This window comes from Vidua macroura, chromosome 25 (assembly GCF_024509145.1).
Source record: "Vidua macroura isolate BioBank_ID:100142 chromosome 25, ASM2450914v1, whole genome shotgun sequence".
Lineage (NCBI taxonomy): Eukaryota > Metazoa > Chordata > Aves > Passeriformes > Viduidae > Vidua > Vidua macroura.
The window spans coordinates 5,194,039-5,217,887 of NC_071595.1; the positions used below are offsets into that span (position 1 = coordinate 5,194,039).

The window sequence follows — 23,849 nt, forward strand, 5'->3', positions numbered from 1 at the left end:
TGGCTGCGATGTGACAAACCATTTTAACGCATTGGGTTTGCAGGGCCAGGCTGTGCTAGTGGAGGAGGGGGAGTGCTGCAGGGGTGGTTTCTGTGGCAAGATGTCAGGAGCTTTCCCCGTATCCAATGAAGCCAAAACCATTCGGCTCCAGGGCAGACCCGAGCTCATCAGTGATGGTGGCAGCACCTTTGGGATAACATAATAAAAAAGGAAAAACAGTTATTGCATAGGAGCAATGCGCAGCCAAAGAAAAAGAGAATTGAGAATACGTGAGAAACAGCCCTGCAGAGCCCAGCGTCGGTGGGGAAGGAGGGCAGGACCTGCTCGGGGTGCTGGGGCTGAGATTCCTCTGCAGCCCATGGTGGGCAGGGGGTGCAGAGATGCCCCTGCAGCCCCCGGAGGAGCCCAGGCCGGAGCAGGGCGATGCCCGAGAAGCTGTGACCGCGTGGGGAGCCCGTGCTGGAGCAGGGTCCCGCCAGGACCTGCGGACCCGTGCAGAGAGAAGCCCACGCTGGAGGAGCTTTGCTGGCAGGACTTGTGACCCCATGGGGGACCCGAACGGCAGCTGCCTGTTCCGGGAAGACTGACGCCGTGGGAAATACCCCACGCTGGAACGGGGAAAACTCGGAGCAGTCCGTTCCTTGAGGGAGGGAGGGAGCGAGCGTGTGATCCCCTGTTCCCCAGTGCTGGGGGGAGGAGGGAGAGAATCGCCAATACAGCCGAGTCCGACAAGCCCGGAGCGGTGGGGGATTAAGATGTGGGTTTATTTCTCGTTACCCTACTCTGCTTTCTCTCGCAATAAATTAAACGGGTTCCCCCAGCCGGGCCATGTCTGCCGTAGCGGTGCTGGGTGAGCGATCTCTCCTGCCCTGCTCTCGCCCCACCAGCCTCTCGTTGTGTTTGCTCTCCCCCGCCCAGCTTAGGGCGGTGATGGAGCGGCTTTGGTGCACCCGGCCGGGCCCTCCTCTATTTAAATACCGTTGGGACAGTGAGTGAACGCGACCCCGGGACCGCCGCAGCGGCTCCCCCGGGCAGCGGCGCGGCCCCGCCCGGCCGGGCGGGCAGTGACGCCACTGCCGGCGCCGCGCTCTGTTCCGGCGGCGGGCGGGGAGCGCGGGCGCCGCTGCCATGTCCGCTGCGGGCCCCGGGCCCGGCTCCGGAGCCGCCTCTCGGTAAGAACCTGCTCGGGGCCTGCGCACGGAGCAGCCCCGCAGCCCCCGGTGCTGTTCACAGGATCGGGCTGCCACCGGCGGGCCGGGGCTGCGAGGCCGCGGGCGGCGAGGCCGACGCGTGTGCTCAGCGTGTGCTCCTGCCCCTGCCTCCGCCGGAGCGCGGGCCCGAGGGGCCGCGGCAGCGCCGGTGGCGCGGGGCTGGACCCTGTCCGGCCGCCCCCCAGCCCGGCGGGGCGTGCCCGGCCGTCCCGGCTTCTCCGCCGCTGCCGGTGCGCGGAAGAGCTGGGAGAAAGGCAGGGGGGCACTGCCCGGCTCCCTGGGCTCGCCCAGGCACTGAGGAGCGGCCAGAGGCGTCCAGAGCCGACCCCGCGACCTGCCTGGGGCTCGGTAGGTGGCCGCGGGAGGGCACGGTTCAGCACACCTGCATCGCTCTTGGGTGGGTTTAGCTGCTTGTGATGGAGCTTGTGCACTCTTAATAGGATGTTTGGGCTGGACTTGGGCCTCACAAGCGAGGTTGGGTCCAGATCGGCTCTGCTGGATGTTCCTGGTTCTGGGAATGCTGTGCAGAGTTGCTGGAGCTTTATGTACAGCCAGGTCCAGCACAGAATGCCTCGTTAGTTTGGTTGCTGTGCTGCATGGTGTGCCTGATTGGTTTCCAGACTAGAGCATACACATAGCTGTAGCCCTTCTGATGGAGCATCGAACAAAGAGGCATGGTGGAGTTTGCTTTCAGAATGGAGCAAGCTCTGCTTCTGTGATACACTTAATCTGTAGGGCAGTAACCTCCAACTGGTAACTGGCAGTCAACATTCTGATTAAAATAACGATAATCATGATTATCTGCCACTTGTTTGGTTTCCTTCTGTTTTATCTGTTGTGGATTATCTTAAACTCTGGAAGCTGAATAAGGTATGTTTAGTTCAAAATCACAATTCATGTGCCTCAGTGGTTTCATAATAAGTTACTTTTAAAAATGCATGAACATAGTGGTTTTCTCAGCCTGCAAACCTACAGGCTTGTTGGGCTGAACCTACTGTGTTTGAGGGATTTTCCTTGTCACCTCATGGTGCGATCCCTCTTACCTGTGGAGTTCTGCCATCCAGCTTTTGCCACACAAGCAGTGATTTGCTGGTACATTCTCCCTGCTCTGTTTGAAACGGTGCTGAGCTTGAGGTCCTGAAGTTTCCAACACTGCAATTCCTGCAGTGTTTGCCTGCAGCTTTTGTCTCCCTCTCAGCTCTTCCCTCAGCAGCAGTTGTGGCACTTGGGGAACTGTGTATTGTTGGGTTGTGCAGCACATCTGATTGAAAAATTGTTGCTTTTCAAATAATTTGTTTGAAGAACTGTCACGGATGTATGCAGTAGCTGTAGGATTTCCCAAGTAATTGGTGACTTTGGAAGTATTTGTAACTTCTCAAAACTTTTCCATGGAAATCTCCAGATATTGAATGAATTTTGAGTTGAATATGTTCAGGAGACACTATAAATGGGTTTCCATGTGCTGTATGAATGAGTTGGAGCCCCTCTACAGAAGATTAATGTACCATTTCCTAACTTCTGTGTACCAAAAGGTGGTTATAGTTGGCTAAACATAAAACTAGGTAAAATATACTGAAGTATTTTAATTGAACTAAAAGTCAGGCAAGTAGTGTGTGCCTGTGTGCAAGCCATGCTATACACAAAGTACTCAAGGCATAAAGCAGATAATATGTCATTGGGATGTGAGTAGCTCCATGCCTGTACTCTCAGTTAGCAGAAGCAGGGTTATTTTTTTCCCCTCTTGGCAAGTCTGCTCTTTTCCCCTGAAATCTGCTCTTAGAAAACGGATGGTTGATAAAACTTTTACTGGGTCTGCAAAACCCTGGAATTGGAAGAGGAGCTGCCAGGATGGAGAAGTGTGGAAACTTTTGAGCCTGAAATGGAATAGTGTCAGGACTTAACAACTGGTATTTTATGTACGTTCTTGCACCAAGCAGTGTCTACAGACCACCCATCTCCAGACAAGATCTTACAGGAACTTGGGGGTGGTTTTTGCCCCTATACCATGACCAGCATCACTCACTGGTTGGTTATACATTGAGGATGGTATTTTTCAGCTTTTTCTTGCTTTGTCGTACCCTTAATTTATTTTCTTTATTTCATCCTGATTTGTCTAGAATTTTTTTTTCCTTTACTTGGTTAAAGGGCTGCAAGCCAGCATCTCTTCAGCAGTATTCTCTGGTGCCCCCTCTCTAGCAGTGAATCTGGGATAGTTTGTGCAGATGACAGGACTGGAGGCACTCCAGTACCTGAGGGAGTAACTTCAAATCCTTTCTTTCTTCTTGCAGCTGCCTCCAGAGCCTCAGTGAAGGTGATGTTGCAAGGGCTGGGATCTCCTCCTGATACCCAATGTGAAGTTTAGGAGAGTGCTGTGACACAGCAGGGCACAGCAGCCTCTTCAGGGTATGGTGTCACTGTGATTCACACCAGTCACTGCCCTGTCTTTTCCAGGTTGTCACCCATCAGTCCTATAACTGAACAAGCTAACTAGAAAACAAAACTTGTATTTCGAAAAATATTACAATATTGTCATGGGGACTCTTTCCATCTCTTAAATAGACTTTTATTTGGGGTTAAGGGTATGTCTAGCCTAATTTCAGAGGTGATGGAACAGTTCAGTTCTGCGGCAGATGGGTCTCTCCTGAGTTAAGACTTGACCAGAACACCATTCTTGCATCCCAGGAGCTTCCTGCTGTGTCTTGAAATGCTTGTTGGTTGTGTTTGAATACTGACAGTGCTGTACCCCTGAGAATCACCAGCTGGAATGTCACATAAAGTGTGTGGCAGCTTTAAACCTTGGGTGATGGTTCCTATTTCTATACAGAATGCACTAGTGTGTGTCATTCCATTTTTGGGATTTTACAAGTCAGTCTCATACTAGTGTCTTTTCTGTGACATTTTTTTGTCTTGTTCTTTCTGAGAGAGCTTTAAGAAATCCTTCCTTAAATATTACAGACTTAAGATGATCAGGGTAGAAAAATGAATATTCATGACAAGGTGATTATTAATTATCCAGAACAGAAAAGAGTAGAAAGCAGCTGTTTTCAAAACCACATGGAGGTGTTTTGGGTAGAAAAACAGTGATACTGGGTTTCTGTACTTCAGATTTCCTCATGCTGCTCTTTTGGTAAAGGCATAGTTGTTATCTGCCTGTTGGGGAAAATATTGTCACAGAAAACAACGCTGTTGGTTCAGGACTTTGAAATTTCACATACAAGTCAGGTCCTGTTTGCAGGATATATCTGGTGCTTTGTTCCCTGCCTTTATAACAGCTCCTGAAATTTCAGAAGCTGTTGCCTTGATTATTCTGTGTACTTTAAATCTCCATTTCCTGCCCATTCAGAACTTTTGGGGTATGGGAAGGGGAGCTGGCCTTTCTAGAAGATGTGATTCAGAGTTAACAGGGACACTTCTATTCTTCTTAGCTTGGCTGGTATTCTGAAGAACTACAAAGAAACATGAGATTTAATTCTTCTTATTCTACTTTCCCCCCCCCCCCCCCCCCCGCCTTCTATCCAGTAGTTAGCTCACATGCCAAGTGTCCTGCTATGTTGATGTTTCTGGATAGGAGCAAAAATTAATTCTTCTGGTTTAAAAAATAAGGGAAGTTACAAAATACTCATTCTTAACTGACCTGAGGAAAGCCAGAAAGTCCCCATGAGTCAATGGTATCACTGTGGGTGGCATTTTACAAGATAGCAAAAGTAGTTACAGTAATTCTGTGGATTATAGGTCTGTATGATAGCTGTCCAGCACCTAAAGAATTTAACTTTATGCTGAATAAAAAAACAGCACCAAGTTGTCATCTCTCTCTCATGAATAAAATTATTTTTTGTGGCTGCAGTTGTAAAAAACCCAAATATAACAGGTCTTTACTGAAAGTGTAGTTTTCACTGAACTGCTGGCAGAGTCCAGTATTGTCATGCAGTTTCTTTTTCCAGTGAGGGAAGTAAAAAGTGGACTAGTTTTTGGCAGACTAGACCTAAATCAGAGATGACAGCCCTTTGGGTAAGGTCTTGATACTGACAGATTTTAGAGCTAAAAGGCAGCAGAAGGTGCTGTGGGCTCTTTTTTCACAAAGGTTACCTGCTACATATGGTAAGCAAGAAGACACGACTTCCCTGGGCTGTCGTTCAGCCCGAAGGTGTGAGTCAGCCTCTGGTTCTGCCCACACTTCAGTCCTGTTCCTCGCTCTTCCAGAGCCCCCTGGGAACAGGCCCATGGTCACAGGTGACAGAGCTGCCAGGCCCCAAGAGCTGTGGAAGTGAGTTGTGCTCTGCTCCTCACCTGTCCCAGCTGTCAAATAAAACTGGTTGTAACTTAGCAGAGTGTCAGGTTAAACATGCTTTGATTACCAGTGCAGGAGTTTGCATGATGTGACACCTCTCAGCTGCTGTCAGCTGAAATGAAAGTGCACAATCTTATCACTGGCCACAGGTCAACTAATTACAGATCTGTTAGTAAAGCAGTGACCAGGTCCTTCATCTGCCTGCATTCATCTCGTGCTTGAGATTTTCTGTGGTCATCAGGCACTCCAGGACATACAGCACTGGTTTTACTGGGATTTGTTTGTTATCCAGTTAGGGATTGATTCTCAGTGCCAAGGTCTGAAGAGAATATATTTATAGCAATGAAGATATCTTCATGATCTTGTTCATTTCCTCCTAGAAGCCACTTTCAGCAGTTTTGGTGAAGTCCTCATAGGTACCTGGTCTTTGCTTGACCTCCCAGATTCTTCCTTCTTGAGCTTGGTCAGAAGTTGTCTGTCCAGCCAAACTGTCCTCCCCCTGCATTTGCTCATTTTCTTGCCTTTTGGGCTGGACTGGGCTCTTGTGCTTGGGGAAGCTGTCCTTGATGATCAAACATTGCCTTTTCAGGCCCTCCATAGCATTGTACAGATCAGATCAGCCTTCTGAACAAACTGTAAGCTGTTTATTTTGTTCCTTGTCATCTTCACTTCTCCTGGGACCTTGAACTGAGTACAGCTGAGTACTGAAAGAGTTTGTCTAATAGAAGTATAGGTGCATACATATCAAAAAGTCACATAGCTAGCCTCTGGTGATACCTATGTGACTTTTTGATATGTATGAGTAAAATATTTTATTGAAAATGGAATTTAGAACTGCATAATGCCAATAATTCCTTTTTGTGGTTAATGTGATGCAGATTTGCTGTCTGAGAGAAGTCTAAAATGTTCGGTGTTTTGTTCAGGAAATGTCCTAATCTATTAGGATATGTCTGAAGTGGCTTTTAGGAATTAAAGGCAGTGTGTCCTGGTGTTGGGAAGTTTGTTTTTAAAACCATGGAAGTCAAACAGTATCGGAACCCAAGGTGTCCCTCAGACACTCTTGGATGTTCACTCAGCCTCTGAGACCCTGGCAGGCAGCCGGAAACCCCTGTGGTTTTGAATTTGACCCATGGAACAATTTACCAACCTTGTAGGAAGAACAAGAAATCACAAAAGTTTAGATATTGTAATAGAAGTAGTCACAAAGTGAAAGGAAGGATTTTTGAGTGCTGTACAGGGGGGTTTTAGGTCTTGTACAGAGGGGTCTGAGTTTTGTACATGGGGGTCAGAAGTTCTAAGATGGAGGGATCTGGGTGTGCCCTGTCCTCCTTCTTTCTCCTTCCTGTCCTCCATGTTCTTGGTGATGTTGGCACTCACAGATTGGTTTAGAGTAGAAAGACACTGTTCAATATAGGTGATAGGCATTGGGGAAAAACTATAAACATTTAATACATAATGTATGATATAAAAGATGGCACCAGCCCCTGGGGCGGGCAGAAGGAGAGAGGGTCAGACATGGAGTGAGGAGGAGTCCGAGAGAGTGTCAGCGAGTGCGTGTGCTTTGAGATAACGTGCAATAAACTACCTTGAGACCGGATGACTGAAGACTACTGAGTCTTTCTTTGAAGGCACGGGTTGGAGGAGGGACTTGACCACCTCCCGGGGTCATCCCAGTCTGGAGGTGAGCCTTGTCAAAATAGCATTTTTTTTCTGTCTCGGGCTGCAGCTCTAGAAGTTTGTGACCTGTTTAATTATTTCCAGAAACACAAAAATGTATATGGGCTGTGAGATTTCAGGTACCACACTCTGTGTGGTCTTCAGGGGAAAATCTGTTTGGTCTCACTGCAAGTTGTATCCTCAGGAAGAGAAGAGGGAATCAGTTCTTCTACTTGGCTGATATTTCTGTAAATCACTGTGCTTTGGTTTTGTCACTGAAAGGTAGCAGCAGTTCTGTGTTCTCCTGCCCTGTGAGTGATGCATGTTGGCTCTGTCTAGCAGGAGTTGCCACGTGATTTCTGGGCTCAGTGGGAGTTGTTTTTCTTGAGGATGAAGTTGTTCTTTCCAAATCTTCCTTTTGTGAAAACAGTTCTTTTCCCCATTAAAATTTTCCCTGCTGTGTTTCAAAATCAAATTGAAAAAGCATTGCATAAGAACTGGGAAAACAAACATGTGTCATCGGTCATGCAGAATGAGCTGCAGACACTCAGAACATTGATAGCCCTTCAAGGATCTGAAAATCAGGGAACTTCCTGTCAGTGGAACAGGCATTGCTTAGGAGAAAACTAGATTTGTATTTTCGTGTTTGATTTCAGTTATTTTCTCACTGTGTTTATTTCTTATTTTATTTCTCACAGCACAATTTTTTTTCCATTTTAAGGTTATGAAATTTTAATCAAACCATGATTTTTTGGTCCTCCAGGACAGCATTTGCAGGCTTGTCATGACCTTCAGAAATGGGGCATACAAAATGCATTCCTTGTTATTTTACAATGTTTAATTCTGAAATTTCCTGGCTGATAAAGAAGGGAAGAAAAAGCATGGAGAGAGAGCAGGGAATCATCCAGCAGCACTCACCCCAACGGTTTATTTGTCTTGTTGTCACAGTATTTTGCAGATACCTACCTGTATGTGTTGTACCTAGGGGTGTGTGGGTGTGTGTGGAGGATGAGAAAAGCCAATAGTGGAGTATCATGTTTGACGTGAGCCCTGCTGCATTGTGCAGTGCACAGTAATGTCAATATGTGTCTCTTCTGCTTTTGTTTTTATTTGGGTGTTTTAATTCAATCTGGAAGAAGAAAGAGGGGTAGATCTGCCATGCTGCACTGTGCCAAGTTCTGCTCCTCTATCAGAAGCTGTCATGTGGTGAGTGGCATGGAATGAAAATATTGTGAGGAAAAGTTCTGCTCCACTTGAGTGATGTCTTGGATTGTTTTGGCTGCATGCTCTGATGCTGTGTGTGTGTAATACAGCAGCATGGGGCACTTTGTCATGAGATACCCCGCCAGAAAATATGGGAACACTATGCTATTCTGCTGCCTAATTCATGTATTCTTGTTGCTGTTCATTGTAAGGTGGTGGTTCTTGAATAACTAAGGAGTGAGAATAACTGCATAGGTGACTTGTACAAAACACTTGTACAAAACGTTACGGCCACTGCTGTAAAAGACAATAAAAAATGTTTCTATAAATACACACTGCACCGCTTAGACAAATCTCTGGGGCCAAATAGGATCCAGTCAAGGGCACTGAAGGAGCTGGCAGATGTGCTCACTGAGCAACTTTCCATCATTTCCCAGCCTTCCTGGCTAACCAGGAAGGTCCCACTTGACTGGATGCTTGTAAATGTAATGCCCATCTAGGAGGGTCAGAAAATGGATCTGGGGGCTACAGCCTGCCCTCAGTGGAGAGGAAAGCTGTAGAGCAGACCATGTCCCATGCCATCATGTAGCACATACAGGACAATCAGGGTCAGTCCTAGCCAGCATGTGTTTAGGAGGGGCAGATCCTGCCTGACCAGCCTGATCTCCTTCTTACAAGGTGGCTTGCATCGTGGATAAGGAAAGGGCTGTGGATGTGTCTGCCTGAACCTCAGTAAACCCTTTGACTCCATTTCTCCTGGAGAAGCTGGCTGCTCAGGGCTTGGGCAGGTGTACTCTCTGCTGGGTTTAAAACTTCTGTATGGCTGGGCCCAGAGAGTGAAGGGGAATGGAACTACATCCCTGTGGGGCTGGGCACTGGTGGAGTTCCCCAGGGTTCAGGACTGGGACCAGTCCTGCTTAATACCTTTATGAATGTTCTGGGCAAGGGAATGGAGTGCATCCTAAGCACAACAATCCCATGGAACACTCCAGGCTGGGAGGAAAGTGGCTGGAAGGGAGCCCATCAGGAAAGGACCTGGGGCTGCTGGTTGACAGCTGCTGAACATGAACCAGCATGTGTGTAGGTGGCCAAAAATGCCAAGGGCATCCTGGCCTGTGTGAAAAATGGTGTGTCAAGCAGGAATAGGGAAGTGATTGTCCCCCTCCTGGGTTCAGTTTTGGGCCCCTCACTACAATACAGATATTGAAGGGCTGGAGCATGTCCAGGGAAGGGAACAGAGCTGGGGAAGGGGCTAAAGCACAAGTCTGATGAGGAGCAGTTGGAGAAGCTGGTGTGGCTCAGCCTGGAGAAGAGGAGACTTGGGAGGATCTTCTTGCTCTCCACAACTCCCTGACCGGAGGATGGAGCCAGATGGGCTCAGGTTCTGCTTCCAGAGGACAAGGGACAGGACAAGAGAAAATGGCCTCAAGCTGTGCCAGGAAAGGTTTAGATTGGATATTTGGGAAAATTTCTTCCCTGAAAGGGCTGTCCAGCCCTGGCACAGGCTGCCCAGGGCAGAGGTGGAGTCACCATCCCTTGAGGGATTTAAAAGACAAGGCACTTGGGACATGGGTTAGTGGTGGCCTTGGCAGTGCTGGCTGTTTGTTGGACCTAATGATCTTGGAGGTCTTTTCCAAAGTAAATGATCCTATGATTTTATTCCAACTCTGTTTAATAGATGTAATTTCATTACCCCAATCAAAACTTTGTTCTCAGGGAAATACTGACTATTTTAAAGTAATATAATACCATAGTCAATTAGCCTTTTTTTCTAATTAGTATAATTACTGCATGTTGGTTTTATCACAGTATCCAGACTTTAATTATTTGCAGCTTGGGAGAACTGTTTCTTGCATGAAACTTTATATTCAAAGCCAAGGCAGATGGACTTGAAAAGCACAATCTGAAAGTAAATAGCACTCTATCCAGGTGCTGCTCATAGCAGGCAGCTTTCAGAAATTCTATCCAGAGTATCTAGTTTAAGAAAGTCTGACCAAGCTGGGCTTTGTATTTTAGGATTTTTAAAACAGGATTTAGTTCAAGAAACTGGAGATCACTTGCCAGAACTTTTAATGGTGAATTATTAGCATCAAGATGTGCAGAGCAGAAGGCAGCTGCTGAGAGTGATTCTGCAGTCCATACCTCTGCTCTGATGCCTCCTGGTTTGAAGTTTAGATAATGTGGCTCCTTAAATTGAGCAAACAAAATAAAATGACACACAAACCCAGTTCTTAATATTTTGCATTGTTGGTGTTCCATGCAAGTTGGAATTAAACCGGATGGTTATTCAAAACAAGTCTACATCAAATAACACCTGGTATTTAATTCACATATTACAGAATATTTTTCATCAGGTAATTAACAAAAATCGTCCCATAAAGGAAAGAAGTGTGGTACTTTGCTGGTTTTCAGAAGCAGAACAATGGACTCCTTTTTCTGATTGTTTCTTTCCTTGCAGCAGCTCATTTAATGGCTTCTTGCACACTTGCTTCCATTTTGTACTGCTTTTCTCATTCACAAACCCAGTGGCCCACAGAAGCATTCTCATCTCCTGAATCTTTGATACCTCTACTGTTGTATTCACTTAGGGTTTAAAAATGTTCTGGAGTAATTTATAAAAGATAATAAAGCTTACCTGAAGTGCAGTTAACTTGAGTTTTATACAAGTTAGAATCTAATTTTGAGATTTGATGTGCAAAAAAAGCCAAAACAACCAAAAACCAAAAAAATCCCCCAAAAAACCCAACAAAAAATCAGCGTTGTGTATTTTCAGTTTTGAAATATCATCCTTGTTGCTGGCGAGCTGCTGGCTGAGCGTGTTCCTCTGAGGCAGCTCAGGCTGAGCAAGTGCAAGATGCTGGGTTTGATTTTTGGGAAGGCCAAGCTCTGGGTTCAGACCTCTCACACTGGGTGAGGTGGTGTCCAACAGCACCTGGAGGGGCTCGGGGCCATGGGGCATGTACCCACCGGGGGCTGGCTGGAGGGCAGCTGGGGCTTAGCTGTGGTGGAGAGGGCTGGTAGGGATATGAGTGGGGCAGGAGCAGCTGCTCCCTGGATCCTGCTGGTGGCTTCAGCCTTGGAGCTGACAGCAGCTTCACTCAGCCTCTCAGTGCAGGAGGAGAGAGGCTGGGAGAGGTTCCTGCCATGCCATGATCCAAGGACTTTCTGTTCCCAGCCACAAGAAGACATGTGCCTGCTCTGCGTGAGAACCTGGTGACTGGGTGGGTGATACAGATGAAAAGGCTATTGTATGTTAATCACTGTCATGTCTCTGCTTTATCAAAGTGGAACATCAAGTAGATGATAAAATTATGGTTTCATTTACCATGGCTGTGGCTGAAAAGGGACATCCCGCTGCTCTGCTTGTGTGTTTTTCCTGACCCTCATCCTGCTGGCTCCCCTGGAACAGGGCTGTGCAGGGCCAGAGCTGATCTTCCTGACATCATAGCAGAAAGACTGTGCTTGTGTATCTCTGGTTTTTCTTTTCTTTCTCTTTCTTTTCCCTTGGCACATCCTACATCCAGACTGCTGTTCAACCTCACAAGCCTGTGGTGGCCAGGAAGGAGGGAGTGTCAGGCAGGCAGGAGTGGGGTGCGGGAGGTTGGGAGAGGCAGGAGCTCTCCCTTTTCCCACGCCACTGGAAGCTGCTGCTGCTGGCTTTGGCTGGGGGAGGATGCCCTCACCCCTTGCTCCCAGACGAGGAGCTCAGTGCCTCCATTTCACCCAGCTGCTTGGTCTGTGGAACCACAGCACACCTCGAGTGTGAGATGTCCTCTGCCCCTGCTGCTGTTTCTGGAGGTACAGGGAAGGCAGGAAGCCACCCTAGGCCAAGTTTTCACTTGGAATTCTCACTTCCCTGGGAGAAGGCATGAAACCACCAGAAGTCAAGTTCTGCCTGCCATTAAAACAGGCACTTTGTGTTAGTTTGCTTTGGTTCAGTCATCCGCTTCCAGGTGCTACAAAGTGCCCAGCTTATTTGGAAAGAGTGTTTTCTTCATGCATGTAAGATATTCCAGTGGGACTCTGAGAATCTTTTTGTCTTTGTAGTTATTTAAATCCTTCTGAAAACAATAATTAAAGAACTACTCACAGCTTTTAAGCAAAGGATAGCATGGGAAGTTACTGCTGTATGGATCAGTGGAACGTAAAATATTTTTCCATACTGAAGAGTTCCGTTTGGGATTCTTCTATGAAATTACACAGCAAAACAGTGTTAAATAACAAGGGAAGGACAAGGGACAGGACCTCTTGGTATGAATTTCAAATCTTCTTGCTCTTGGCCATTGTATTTTGTACTCCTTTGTATAATCTCTGAGTGTCAGAGTTTCTCTTCAGTCCTAATTTTTCTGTTATTTCTACAAAAAATAAATAAGATTTATATTTAAAATAAAACTGATTGAAGCTGGTGGAAGAACAGCTGCAAAGGTGACAGTAGTGCTTTGTATTGTAGACTTGTTTGTTGTGAAAAGGGTTGTTTCCAAAGAACCTGAATTATGGAAAAACTAATTGTGACTTCAGTTGACTTAGAGTTCAGGCAATAATGGTAAGTAGCTTTGATTAGGGGTGCAAAATCCTCAAACCCTCCATGAAATGTTATCCTGGCACATACAATACACCCTGGCACTTAAGATCTGCCCTCAAATGAAGGAGAAACCTTTTGTGTTTTCGTGGTTAATATGAAATTATGCCAGGCTGCATAGCATCCCTGTGGCTGGCACGTGGGAGCAGGCTGCGGGCGGGCTGCACGTGCTGCCCGGGTCAGTAGGTCTGGCAGGAGCCAGGCAGGGGACAGAGACATGCTTTTCAGGAGGCCAGAAAGTTCTTTCTGTAAACTGGTTCAGTCACTTTGTGTGGGGATAATCCCGTGGTTTGATGGTGCCTGAATACTCTGGACAGGGTGGGTAAACAGAAGGTCCTAGAGGAAGGAGTGGTGTGTAAAATAGCCTTTTCACATTTCTGCAGACACTTCGAGCTAGACTTTTGTGGCTGTTGAGGCAGGAATAGGTTGTACCTCAGCACAGAAAGTTGCTGGATTTAACTTCTTCAATCCACTAAGCATTTTTCAGCATTTCTTCTAATTTCTGCAATCCCCTGAAGTTGTGCTGTGTGGGTGTGTGGCAGAGGAGGCAGCTCAGGAAAAGCTGCTCCGAAGAGGCTGGGGTTGGTTTTAACAAAGTGGCTCCAAAATGAGATGCAGAAAGAACAAAAACACAGGTCATACTGCTCGTGCACATCAGGTGGGCAGAGGGGGAAGTCAGGAGGACACAGGCCTTTCTATTTTGCGCAGCAAATTGCAAAAGTTAATCAGGTTGTGAAAATATGCTGCAAAATTTCTTTTTCATTATTTTAAGCCACTGGAAGGCAGCAGCTTTTTGATGTAGTATATAAGATCTCTCTGCTAAATGCTTGCAAAATAAACATTCTTTTATAAAATTTCATCAAACTTCTCTTTTTGAAAGGTGCAGTTGAAATAATGAACTTGCTTTGTGAATTTGGTGGGGAACAGCACTGTGTGTAAATGCATTTGGGTGTACAGTCTTGTCCTGATTTTTTTTTTTTATTGTTATATAAACGTTCTAAATTAAAACAGGTTAGATTGAATCATGCTGTTTACTGACCTAGTAGACCAGACTTTATCATTTAAAGTGTCTTTAAAATCATGGTGCACGTGTCTGATTAGTGTGTTAGCTTCTGCAGTCAGCGTGGCCCGAGTAAATGATGTAGAAATGTACCATGTGCATGAAACATCTGTATCTTCAAAGCTTAAAGCTAAATCCCTTGTTTATGAAATCTTTCCATATACGAGTTTTGTATTTTATTTGGGAGGTGGCCACACGAGTTTTATGGGACGAGTATGTAACAATTGATATTCTCTGATAGCCTACATGATAAGCCCACAAAAAGTACATAAAGCCATGAACACCTTTTCTTAACAGGGCTTGAAGACTGCTGAGGAACACACAATTTGAATCATTTAAGCATTAAAATAGTAATACCCATGGAAGAGCCACAAGACTTACCCGAGCAACCAGTAAGTACATGTAAAAAGGCTGAAAATGAAAATCTAAAACAAATCAGTGATCTTACAATTTTGGTATACAGTTATTTTAACTAATATTGGAAAAGAAGGCTTGTACTTAGTGTATTTATCCAGAAGACAAAAAGCTTTTTGTTGTTTGTAAAATGTGCTGTACATTTAATTTACTATAATTGTACAGGCAATAGTAATAAAGGAATTAGTTATATGTACTTGAACTTTATGATGTTTCTGTGCAGAATGATTATTTGCTATGCTCAGAAAACCATACTTACTTCAAGCCTGTTGTAGAGAAAATAAAATTCACGGTTTTAGGGACAAATTCAGCATGCTGGATATTACAGTGTATAGTCTTTAATTCTTCTTATGCTTAAGGATCTTGAAAAGATCCTGTGATTCATTGTTTCCACAAGTGGAAGGCATTTTTAAATGACTGATATAACAGTACCTTGGGGTAGGGAAGCATGTCTGAAGCTTAAAGTTGCTACATGTATGTGAAGTATTTGCAATAGTGTTTGCATTATCAATAACTGATATTAACACAGCACGGAAGTGTTGGGTAGAGAATTAGCAATACAGTATGAGATTAATTAAATTGTGTATCTAAAACATAATAGCATAGGAACTAAGCAGAAATGTTTGTATTAATTTTCTGTTCCCAAAATAAACCTGGCACAAACTCAACAAGAAATTGCCAAGTTACAATGGGAGTGATCCTTGTAATCTTGGAGACCTTGTCACATGCACAAAGAAACAGAATAATGTGCTTGAGGGCACTTTGGGTGTGTTGTAATTGAAAATATTTTGATGCCTTTTTAATGTGAGAATTTAATATTCTTCAGTTAAACTAGTTAGAAAATACATTGTAATGTCATTTATGCAATTTTATGACTTAGGAACAAAGTCAAATGGAAATGTAAAATTATTTAGAACCTGGCTTGCCACAAGCTGCAGATGATGGGCCTGAGTAATATCCACAAAATGTGAAACTAAGCAGCAAAACCATAAAGTTTGTACTAGAGCTATTTGAGGAGTTTTTAAATTGCCTGTACTAAAAAAGGAAATCTCTCTAAATACATCCTAATATAATGAAATAACTGTCTTTATTCTTTAGAGCATGACAGATATGGTACAGCTAATTTTCAGTGGTGTGTCCTTTAAGCAGATTCTGCTGTAATATTCAGCTAAAGATTTTCTTGGTAATTTAAGTACGTGATACCAGTCAGTCATTCTGTGACAGAAGATGAGACTAGATGGATCATAATGAATGAGTGAGGTAGTAAAGGCATGTTCTTGCAGGAGAAACTCACCCTGGCATCCTTCTGAGAATTTCACAGTAATGTTTGTAGCCTGCAGAAACCAAATTTGTGTTCAAGCCAGTGCTGTCTGTGGTGTAAATACCCTGTACAGGAACAGGATCCAGCTGGCACCTACAAAATGATAAAAAGTGCTGTATTGGTTTTAGTCAGGAGTCAAAACTCCTGATTTATTACAGAAAAAGCATTCATGTTCCTATCTTTATGCAATATTAAAATAGAGGAGGAAAAGAACAAAGTTTGTGGCTGTAGTGCTGAATCTGTGCAGAATAAGATTATCTTAAAATTTATGACTGTTTTATTTAAATTTCCACAAAATCGTCCTTACCAGCCATTTTTGTGGCTGTCTATCTCAGCACCTGTTCCTAATGTAACTAACATGACAATTCTGCTGTACAAGATCCAGTGTTAGCCCCTGTTTTCCAATGAGGAAAAGGCTTGTTTTGAGATGAAGAGCCCATGGTTACTCGGGTGAGTTCTGGAGTGCAGGGCAAGGCTGTGTATTTTGCCACCACTGTGAACCCTGCAGCTTGTGTTAGTTGTAGCTCTGAACATTTTTGTCTTTGCAGGTGAAAAAAGCCAAGATGCAGGAATCCAGAGAACAGAGCCTGAGGTACAGGATTTAAAATTTTATTTTAGTGTGGAACGATTCTTTATGGTGTTTTACAGTTAAAAAGCTTTCATTTTAGAAATTCACCTTTTGATTTATTTTTACAGAGGTATGGAATATATCGTTGCATACGGATTTGGTATAATTTTGATTAAGTTCCCAATAAAAAATAATTAACTAGCCCTATGGTATAAAGCTTTTATAAAAGTGGCCACAAAGAGTCTTAATGGCATCAGCACACCCATCTTTCACAGAATGAGACTGAAATAACATGCATTTAATTTGGTGAGACTCAGGATATTTTAATAATATCTGTACTACTATTCTTAGTGAAACTCTGTGGATAACTGCTTTGAGAAATGAAACTCTTGAGTTGTAGCCTCTCCTATTTAAAGCTGTTGGGTGATACTATTTTTGGCCTCAGTAGACACTTCTTGATGGGTATTGTGTTTAGGAATTAACTCTTATTATTACTACTTACAATGAGAATAGCTCTATTAAGATTTATTCTGCTTCTCTGAGTAGCAGCAAATACCATGAGGAAAGATTTCTTTTTGGAGTCTCTGCCTTTCCAGTAAGAGCAAGGAGGAAACACCATTTCTGCAGGAGTGGACGTGGTATATTCTCAAAATTAGAATTTTGATCTAATCACATAAGCTCCCTTTCTGGCCCGTCTGAGGTCAGAGAAATCACATCCTAGGGAGGGTTTTTTCCCTCTCTTGGGTAGAGAGGGCAGCATGGGCAGGTCTGAACATACTGGGGGGCTCTTCCTTCTCCCTGTGTATCACCCTGCTTCTGCACAACCACGCCTTCCCTACGGGCGCAGGGAGCTCAAGATTTGAGTGTAAATATCCTTATATTTTAAAATTGTAGACATCCAGTATTTAAAAACAGAAGAGAGGGGAGGGATAAAATTGCATTTCTAACTTGATTAAATATTCTGTTTAAATATTCTGTTTTGATAAAGCTCTAGATGATTTTAAGTTTGACCAATGAATTAGTTTAAAAGAATTTATTGGACCTATTTCTCCCTTTCCCATGCACTGCAGGAAGTCGAGGAGGGAGAAAAAATCAGTTTAGTTGAGCCCAGAAAGCAGGGATGGGTGGGGGAAGGTGTTGCAAGATTTGGGTTTATTTCTCATACAGCCTCCTGCTCCCTTTGTAGTTCAGCTCAGGCACCTTTAGGCTCTTCCTGAGAGTTTAATTTACTCATCCAACACAGAACTGTGCAGTTGTTTTTTGTTGGGATGCTGAATGGAGTTGGGTCATGGAGGGAGGCATAGAGCACCATGCTTGGTGCACATCTGAGCTACAAGGGGGGGAAGTCCCTGCTCAGCAGCAATAAACAGTTCCTTTGGCTCCTTCACCTTGAGAAACTGCAGTTTCAGAATGTCAGAACAGCACACAGATGGCTCAAAACCTCATGAAAAGCTGTGTTGCAGAACTAGCAATAATAAAACTAAAGCCTGGAAGGCAATAATCAAGGAAAAAAGACTTTCTTTCAGAAATTACATGTTCTTCCTACTCTATATATGAGCAAAGCAACATCCACGTGGAACTGAAACAATGTGGGACAAATCCAAAATAATCCAGTAACCTGCAAATATTTAAGTACAGAAGTGACCCCCAGTTCAAGGGTGTTTCAACACTGGTCTTTAGGGACAAATCCAGCAGTGAGGCAATGCCCATGGGCAGGGGAGCCTGTGACAGCAGGGTCACACATCACTGGTGGCAGCAGCTCCTTGGCTGCTGCAGCTTGGGGGAATGGGATGGAGATGCCAAGAGGTGTTTCTCACAGAAGCCACCCCTGCAGTCCCCCCTCTACCAAGCCGTGGCCACTCAAACCCCTTATAGTTTGATGTCTAATTCCAGTTGCAGATCTCTCTCAGAATTTCTTCATGAAATAGCAAGGAGCACAGGGCTAGGTTTTGTGAAGAGTTGGTTAGCTTTGGTCAGAAAGGGGGTTATGATGCCCAAGGATGTTAATTTAAGAGTTCATAATGCTAATCCTAAACCTTTGTTGTCCTGGCAGTCATGTGAGCAGCACAGAAGTCAGCGAGCAGAAAACTGAATCTTCAAACCTTGGTTCAAACCTTCCCATGTCCAGTGAGAGTGAGTATCTCTGGAGTTCTCCCATTGTCTTTCCTCATGTCTTTCCCTGGTACCATGCTTCATCAACCACGAGCTTTTTCTCCTCCTTGTAATCCTTAGCCTGCTCTCACTATCTAGTTGTAAAGTGAACGTTTGCTGTAGTGTTTACAGAGTGTTAATGCCTGATGGTAAGGAAATATCTGTTTCTAACAAATATTTTTGTGTAACTGCCCCTCAGCTGGCTGTTGGGTGCTTCTGAGTACTGCTGTGTCTTATCTGCCTTAGACATGATTCTTTTTGAGGGTTGAGACAATATCAATTGTAATGCCTGTAGTAAACATGTTTTATAAATCATCATCTGGTTGGGTCCTTTGTAGCAATATGCCATACGCTTCATCTTAGACTCTGAGTTGTATTGAATGTCTGCAGAAAGCTCTTAGGAAATAAACAGAGAAGAAACAGGCAGGGAATACAAAGATTGCATACTAAGTGAAAAGTGGAGTATATCCTTTCTCTTGGAAAAAGAGGGCTGGAAGTTACTAGGAAAGTCAGATTGCTGTGTGGAATACCTTTGACTGCCAATACATATTTTGAAGTGTAAGTCAGCTCAGCTGATAATGTGTAAGGTGTAACTCTCCATTGTAATTGATTTAATCATTGCTATTTTAATCCATGTACTGTGGTGTTGCAGGAGTTATGAGAAATGTCATCCTGCAAAACCTGCTGCCTAACTGGATAAACTATTTACAAATCCTAGAAACTGCATGCAGCATTATTGTGGGATTTTTTCTTTTTTACACCATTGCCTAATTCTTTGTATGCAATTTTATAAATAAGAAGTCTAGAAATATCATTACTACATAACTATTCAGATGAATATTGACATTCTTAAAACAACCCCTACAAATCCTAAACATGTGGAAACTGACAAGTGTTAGAGGAAAGCCTTTGGGTCCAAAAGTTCCCAGTTTGTGTTTCCTGTTGTATCCTTGTGCACACTGTGAGTAAAGGCAAACACTGAGGAGCAGGGGATGGTGATTCGTAGATCATATGGGAGGTTCAGCACATGTGGTTGATGGTTTGTACTTCTCAGCTGCTTGGGTTCAGATTACACAAAGAGAAGGTTATTGAGGTGGCAGAATGCACATTGGGGTTAGAGTTGCCTGTGACACTGTCTTGCTTTCCTCAGTGTAACTCAGGGGAATTTACTATGTGGTCATACAAGAGCAATAATGCAGGTCCAATATGGAAAGTCCAACTTTTTTGAGCACATTATTGGCATTTGGATCAAATCCCAAGGCAGAGTATGCTGTTATCCATGACCCTGTGCTGTTTTGAGGGCTGTTAATTGAGTCACTCCAAAGGGAGAGGGAAAATGTGGTCTCTGGTAGTGTAGTGGTAGTTTTTGGGGAGCAGGGCCCCATGGCCTGCACAAGGGATACACTGTTAGCCTGGATTACCTCCTGGGCAAGCCCTGTGTGCTTTTCTTTCACAGGGGAATCAGCTGGATGCACAGCAGTGCAGCTGTGTTTGCTGTGGGTTTGGGAATGGTGCTTGCAGATCTGAGCTGATAAAGCCCAGCCACGTGCTGGGCACAGCCAGTCACAGCAGTTGTAGCTCCCAGCTGTCCTGTGCTGGTGGCGTGTGCCAGACAGGCTGCATGGGCCAAATTCTGTGCTGGGCTCCTGCCCATTGTTGCTTTCCTAGTCTGATGGACAGCTGAGTATTTAATCAGCTGATGTGAATCCGAGGGGTGTTTAATGGCTCTTGGGTTAAGCCATAGGAGCCCAAGCCCCCATCTCCAGCCCATCCTGGAGTGCTATAACAGAGCTCTCTCCCGCAAGGTGTTCCAGAGCCATAGGCTGTGCTGACTGAGAACATTTGAAACATTTCCTCCCTGGGTTGCCAGCTGAGCCACTCTGTCTTATCAGCTTCAGAGTGCAATTGCTGTGGATTTATTGAAGCAGAAAAATGGAAACATCTGGTTAAATGTAACTACCAGGTTACTTCAGAGGGATCTCTGAGCCTCGTGCACTGCAGCTGTACTTCACTGGATGTGTGTGATTAAGTTCATTGAGCTGGAGCTGTTCCTTTTTGCAGGAAAGACTGTTTGCTGGAGCCATGCATGGATAGAGTATGTAGGGGAACAGGAAAGCTTGGCAAAACAGACATTTGGTCTCTGCTCCAGGACACAGAAAAGTTACACTTGGTGCAGATGAAGCCCCTTTTGCAAATATGCAGGGTTTTGGGGAGGACTGAAATCAAAGTTTTTTTATGACAGTTGCAAAAAATTATGGTACCAGCTGATAAAGAGCAGTGTTTCACAGAGATGAATAGTGTGACTGACTGATCTACCTGCTGTGAGCTGGCAAAACATTTTTCTGCCGGTTTAACAGTGTGTTTTTGAGAATTTGCTTTAAAACACATATTCAGGCACTAAAACGCTTTGTAAGTACTGTGTGTTGACTAAAATGTACCATTAGTATTGACATTTGTCTTTATTTGTTGGGTTTTGAAAGCACCTCTGTAATTACACAAACTATTTTTTTTTCAGTTATGACATGCACTGATTATATCCCAAGGTCATCAAATGATTATACCTCACAAATGTATTCTGCAAAGTAAGTCAAGAAATTGTTACTGAGTTCTGTAACTCGTACTTCTCTCTGAAGTAATCTTTTTGTATCTTTATGCATTTCTCTAGTGCAGTAAATCCCACTACTGGCAGCAGATACTCATTGCTGAGGACACTGAACTTAAAAAATTCACCCTTTGGCTTTAGTAACTGTTGTTCTATGTTCACAAAGATAAATTAAGCCCATCAAGTAATTAACATGATAGTCTTGGTGAATAATGCACATAATATTTGTCAAATTAACAAGTTGAACATAAATAAATGTAAGGGGAATGTAAGATTTTCTCATCGTTCACTGTGTTTATGGATCTTTGTAGTTCTTCCTGTTGGAGCAGGATAGGCTTTAACCCCTGCTGCTTGTTTTTGTGTGGTTTCTGTGTGTGTCCCACTGTTTTTTACAGGTACTGCTAGATTACAGTAGCTGCAGGGTCTGGTGTGGTAAGGCATGATTAGTGAGACTGACTACTCATGCCTGTTGGAATGGGGAGTGTGTCCCTCCCAGCTCACCCTGCTCTCCCAGACCTGGATGAGCACTGGGGCTCTGGCACTGTGGAGGAGGGAGTTTCCCTGCTGTCACCACAGGAAGCTGGCAGCATCTATAAACTCAAGAGCCTGCCTTGGGAAGAACAAGGGAGTTTATTGCACTAAGAGGACATGTCAGTCTGAGTAGTTTCTCCTGTCTGGAGCAATTTTTTAATGTGTTAATAAGGCTGAAAGATGCATAATGTAAACAGTTCTTTCTGACTTTTGTTCTCTCTTTTCACCAAGGCCATATGCACATATCCTTTCTGTACCAGTATCGGAAACAATGAGCCCTTACCCTGGTCAGCCTCAGTACCAAGCACTACAGCAGTCCCAGCCCTACACCATCTACCCCCAGACCACCCAGACCTACGGACTACCTCCTTTCGGTAAAGAGTGACTTTTCAAAGACTTCTCCTGCCTGCAATTACTGGTTTATGTCTCATTAAAAAGCCAGTGTTAAGCTTAACCAGGTGTGTTGGAGAGAAGAGTTTGTAGGAGAGCAAATGCATAGCTTAAATTGTAGATGGGCACTGATCTCTTGATGTGGCTTCAATTTAAAAAATAAGATTTTTTTTACAAAGCTGTTACTTTGGATGTCCCCATGAAGTTTGCCATACGGTTCTTGGTTTGGGATCATAATTGTCTCTAGTTGTGGTATAGCTGTGTTTGTGCAGTTTCCTTCTTAGTGAAATGAAACAACACTCCATACTACAACTCCTTTCTTCTTCCTCCTTCCTCCTTTCTCCTTCCTCCTTCCTCTTTTCTCCTTTCCTTGTTGTTTTCCATGATTAAGACATTTTTATTTCATCTTTCACCAAATGAGAGCTCATGCTAAAATGTCTCCAAGTTTACTAGGCAAATCATTTGCTTCATTTGCTCTAATAATTGAGCCCTTTTGATAGCTATTCCAGTCTTTGCAAATGCAGCTCCCAAAAAATGGAAGGGAGCAGAGGCTGTTTTATCCCTTAGCATGAGAGGGGAGAGCATCACACCACCGTGCAGGGAACCTGGGGGAGCACCCTGGCTGCCTGTGGAAGTGGTGGAGTCACCACCCTTTGCAGAGGACATGGTTTAGTGGTGGACATGGTGGTGCTGGATTAATGATTGGACTTGATGATCCTAAAGATCTTTTCCAACTATTACCATTCTGTGATTCTAAGTATATGTCTCAAGGGCTTGTGGTTGTACTGCACAGCCATATGCACTGAGCCTCTTGCAGATGTATTTGTAATGCTGAAATCTCAGTACCTTGATTTGTGTAAGGATGAATTTTTCTTTAGTTAAAGAATTAGATGTCTTTGAATAAAAACAGCTACATTTCTGGCTTTTGGTAGCTGCTGACAGAACATGGGCTTTTGTAAAGGTTACAAGACAATTGATTTGTCATTATATATTTGAAAGATGGTGTAGGAAAGATAATAAATCCAGACTTGGCTTTGTTAAGCATAAGTTAAATTACTAATACTGTAATTACTAATGGTTGCTGGAACATACTCCTCCTCACTGGGTGCCTGCACTTTGGTTTCAGTGCCTTGTTGCACTGTTTTTTGCTGTATCTGAACAGTGGCTGATGGTTTCCTTTGCTCCATTTATTTGGTGTTTCTTGATAGTGTGTTGTGCATGGTGCACTGAGGCTGCTTTGTGTGCTGTTGTGTGTTTTAATGTGTCACATGTTGGTGTTTTTAAAGGTAAATATTTGTAAATATGTGGAGTGCTCCAGTGAAGTTGTTTAAAGCAGTGGTTTAGACTTCTGCAGTTTTGGAAGGAGGGAGGGAAGGTGTAGGGGTTTTGTTAGTGTATTGTGTGTGTGATGTTTTGTTGGTGGCAGTAGTGGTGGCTGTATTTGGGGGGAGTGTTCGTTTTTTTAAAGCTAAAGGTTCTGGATTGCAGGGGTGCTCAGCTGCTTCAATATCATGGTCTAAATGTAACACTAGAAATTCTTCTGAAGACCTGGAAGGAGATCTGCATTTTCTATTGACTTCAAAGGAGCTTTTGTCTATAAAATATCCAAAATGTCATCAGTTACTGAAATGTCTGGTGTTGACTTTGAGGTCTGTTGTTAAACACCTGATTTTTTAGTGTGAAATCAAGTGTTAGGAAGATGTTAAAAGTCATTATTTCCAGTAATGGAAATCATAGTGGAGTGGTACCTGCTGAGTCATGCTGAGAAGATGGACCTTGCACGGTTTGGTGGAGAGGTAGAAGGTAGAGAATTGAACATGCACACTGCAGAGGGAATTCTGGAAATTGTTTCTGCTCACAAAATCTCCAGTGAGC

General features: G+C 44.0%; 1 protein-coding gene across 3 annotated transcripts in view; it reads left to right on the forward strand.

The window, feature by feature from the left end:
• Positions 1 to 1,088: 1,088 nt before the first annotated feature.
• The window catches only part of EYA3 (EYA transcriptional coactivator and phosphatase 3), a 41,770-nt gene continuing 19,009 nt past the window's right edge, over positions 1,089 to 23,849 (forward strand). For 2 of the 3 annotated variants that reach the window (XM_053998761.1, XM_053998763.1), the window contains exons 1-6: positions 1,089 to 1,172; positions 14,295 to 14,389; positions 16,281 to 16,324; positions 18,354 to 18,433; positions 20,967 to 21,033; positions 21,816 to 21,958. In XM_053998761.1, coding sequence (XP_053854736.1) covers positions 14,357 to 14,389; positions 16,281 to 16,324; positions 18,354 to 18,433; positions 20,967 to 21,033; positions 21,816 to 21,958 — 367 coding nt within the window. In that variant the 5' untranslated portion in view covers positions 1,089 to 1,172; positions 14,295 to 14,356. Of the gene's footprint in view, positions 1,173 to 3,499; positions 3,615 to 14,294; positions 14,390 to 16,280; positions 16,325 to 18,353; positions 18,434 to 20,966; positions 21,034 to 21,815; positions 21,959 to 23,849 lie in introns of all 3 variants that reach the window. The other variant, XM_053998762.1, reaches the window with a different exon arrangement.